This window comes from Monoraphidium neglectum, assembly GCF_000611645.1.
Source record: "Monoraphidium neglectum strain SAG 48.87 unplaced genomic scaffold scaffold06022, whole genome shotgun sequence".
NCBI lineage: Eukaryota > Viridiplantae > Chlorophyta > Chlorophyceae > Sphaeropleales > Selenastraceae > Monoraphidium > Monoraphidium neglectum.
In genome coordinates this window covers 1-2,588 of record NW_014007611.1, presented here as the reverse complement: position 1 = coordinate 2,588, position 2,588 = coordinate 1, and the positions used below count along the sequence as shown (strand labels likewise).

General features: G+C 71.7%; 2 protein-coding genes across 2 annotated transcripts; one reads left to right on the top strand and one right to left on the bottom strand.

Annotated features, from left to right (window-relative positions):
* Positions 1-26: 26 nt before the first annotated feature.
* Positions 27-509, top strand: MNEG_16131 (hypothetical protein; the record flags this gene model as incomplete). The annotated part of the gene is made up of 1 exon (XM_014035399.1): positions 27-509. A coding segment is annotated over one exon (483 nt), but the record flags the coding sequence as incomplete, so codon positions are not given.
* Positions 510-1,797: 1,288 nt separating this feature from the next.
* Positions 1,798-2,551, bottom strand: MNEG_16130 (hypothetical protein; the record flags this gene model as incomplete). Its single annotated transcript, XM_014035398.1, has 1 exon — positions 1,798-2,551. A coding segment is annotated over one exon (754 nt), but the record flags the coding sequence as incomplete, so codon positions are not given.
* Positions 2,552-2,588: the final 37 nt, after the last annotated feature.

Sequence of the window (2,588 nt, the reverse complement as noted above, 5' to 3'; positions counted from 1 at the left end):
CCCCAAAACTGCTCTTGCCGCGGCAGGTCAACCACCTGCAGCGCGTGCTGGCGCCCCTCACCGCCGGCCCGAATGAGCACCACGAGCAGCAGCAGCAGCAGCTGGTTGCCAGCCAAGGGGGCCCCATCTCTGACCGGGGGCCACCCAGCGGCACCGCCGCCGCCGCCGCGTGCGGGCCGCTGGAGGTGGCGACCATCGACCGCTACCAGGGCCGCGACAAGGCGGTGATGCTGCTGTCCCTGGTTCGCTCCAACCCGGCCGGCAACGCCGGGCAGCTGCTGGCCGACTGGCAGCGCCTCAACGTGGCACTCACGCGCGCGCGCGTGAAGCTGCTGGTCGTGGGCTCCGCACGGACGCTGGCGGGCGTGCCGCTGCTGGCGCGGCTGGTGGGCATGGCACGGGAGGGGGGGTGGCTGGTGCGGCTGCCCCCGGAGGCGACGGCGGTGGGGGCCGGCGCCGCGGGCGCCGCGGCGGCGGCGACGCCGTCGCCAATGGTGGAGGGAGATTGAGTGCAGGGCGGCAGCTGTGTTGCTTTGCTCGTGGGGCTTGGGAGGCGGGGTAGGCAGTGCAGCGACAGGTTCCTACAGGCTGGTTATGGGGTAGCTTTCAAATCGCGCTAGGCCACAGCTTCCGGCACAATGCCTCCTTTTTTTAGTACGAGTGGCAGGCAGCGGCGCTGTTCCTTCAACCGCACAGCAGAGACGACTTTAGCACAGGACCTGAGGGATGTTTGTGGGTTTCGCGGCTGGTCGTTGTTTGCGGCCCCTCTGTTGCCGCTTCGTGGGGCGGCTGCCTGGCAGCTGCCACCCCTGCGCCAAGTCGTGCCTTTCCTACCGCCTGGCAAGACAACAGATTGTTACAAACGGCGGGGGTGGTTGTCAAGGCGTGCAGCAGCCTGCAACAGCAGCAAAACACGCCTGAGCAATGGGCTCAGGCGCCAACGCACCGGTCCCGCAAATGATTTGTTGTGGCCGCCAGCGGCGAGCCGCCCGCCGCCGGGCCCGGCAGTGAAGGTTCAAGAGTCGACCTGCAGCTGAGGCACCCGCCGTGCACCGGCTGGGGCTGTGTGCCAAGCAGGCAGGGTTTAAGGCAGCCCCCCCCCGGGCCGCTGCTGGGCAACACCCAACATAGCAAGACGCGCCCCACGCTTATGCGTTGCACCCCGCCCTTCATGCCTGCACCGGGTCATATTGCCCGCTGCACACAGATCGGGCTGCACTGTCAGCATACAGGTCGATTCGAGGCGATGGGCCAGGCTTCGGCGCTGCCTCATGACTTGACTTGCAACCTGGCTGCCGCCATCCGGGCCAGCTCAACACGACTGGCCCTTGCCCTAGTCTTCACACAGCCCTGGATCCAGATGGCCGTCGCATGCCGCCCGCCCCTGCACTGCCCGTTGATGCACCGCCCTTTCACACTTCGAAACCCTTCAAACCCTTCTGTCGCCCCCTGGTCTGGCCTGGCAGGCGCCGCCCATTCCCCAGCAGCGCAGCGCTTGGCGCGGCCAACCCCCGCCCGGCCCCTGCAAATGAGCGGTCCACCCGCCGCGACTCTGCCTCGCAATCAACCCCTGCATCGTGATTTATGATGCTGAAGGGCGGCTTGCCAGTACACGGCCATGCGACGTCCCGTGTTGACACCAACATGCGCACAGCCATGGCGCTACAAACACCACAGCCGCACCCATTCAGGATGCCACGACACCACACAGGGGGGCGGCACACGAACATCGAGGTCGGCCACCGCCCTGAAACCCGCGATCGTGCACGCACTCGCGCGCAGAGAGGGGGCGCTCGATCACTGCCACCGCGTCTGCCGCCCGCCGCCGGGGGACGGCTGGTGGTGGCCACCCCGCTGCGGCGGCCGCCCCGGCGGCGGCCCGTGCCGAGGGCCCCCCATGTGCTGCTGCTGATGCTGCTGGTGTGGCGGCGGCCCACCGCCTTGCTGCGGCAACGGGCCGCCGCCGCCGCCGCCCCACTGCTGCGGAGGGGCCCCCAGATGCGGCACGTGAGGCCCGCCGCCGCCGCCCCACTGCTGCTGCGGCCCGCCCACGTGCTGCTGCTGGGACGGACCCCCCATAAGATGATGGGGCGCGGCCCCGCCATACGCCGGAGGGGCGCCGGCCCCAGGCACTGCCAAGCTCAGGCCGCCGGCGCCATACTCCACCCCTGGGGGCGGCAGGTGCACCACCTGCATCGCCCCGCCCAGCCCCGGCCCGGCCCCCAGCGGGGGCGGCGCCGCCGCACGCGGCGGCGAGGCGCGCCGCGGCCCAGGGTGCTGCTGCGCGTGCTGCTGCGCCGGCCAGGGTGCATGCTGCTGTTGCTGTTGCTGCTGCTGCTGCTGCCACGGCTCCGAAGCACCAGGAGCCCCGCCCAGCTGCGGGCCGCCGCCGCCAGCAAGGCCCCTGCCCCTGCCCCTTCCCCTGCCGCCGTCCCCCCTGCCGCCGTCGCCCCTCCCGCCGCCGCCGCCCCTGCCACCGCCGCCTCCGTCTTCCTCTGCGCCTTCCCACCGCGAGCGCCGCTCCCCACGCCCCGCGGCGCCGCCGCGGCCCCTGCCGCCGCCCGGCGGGCCGCCGGGGCCGCCTGGCC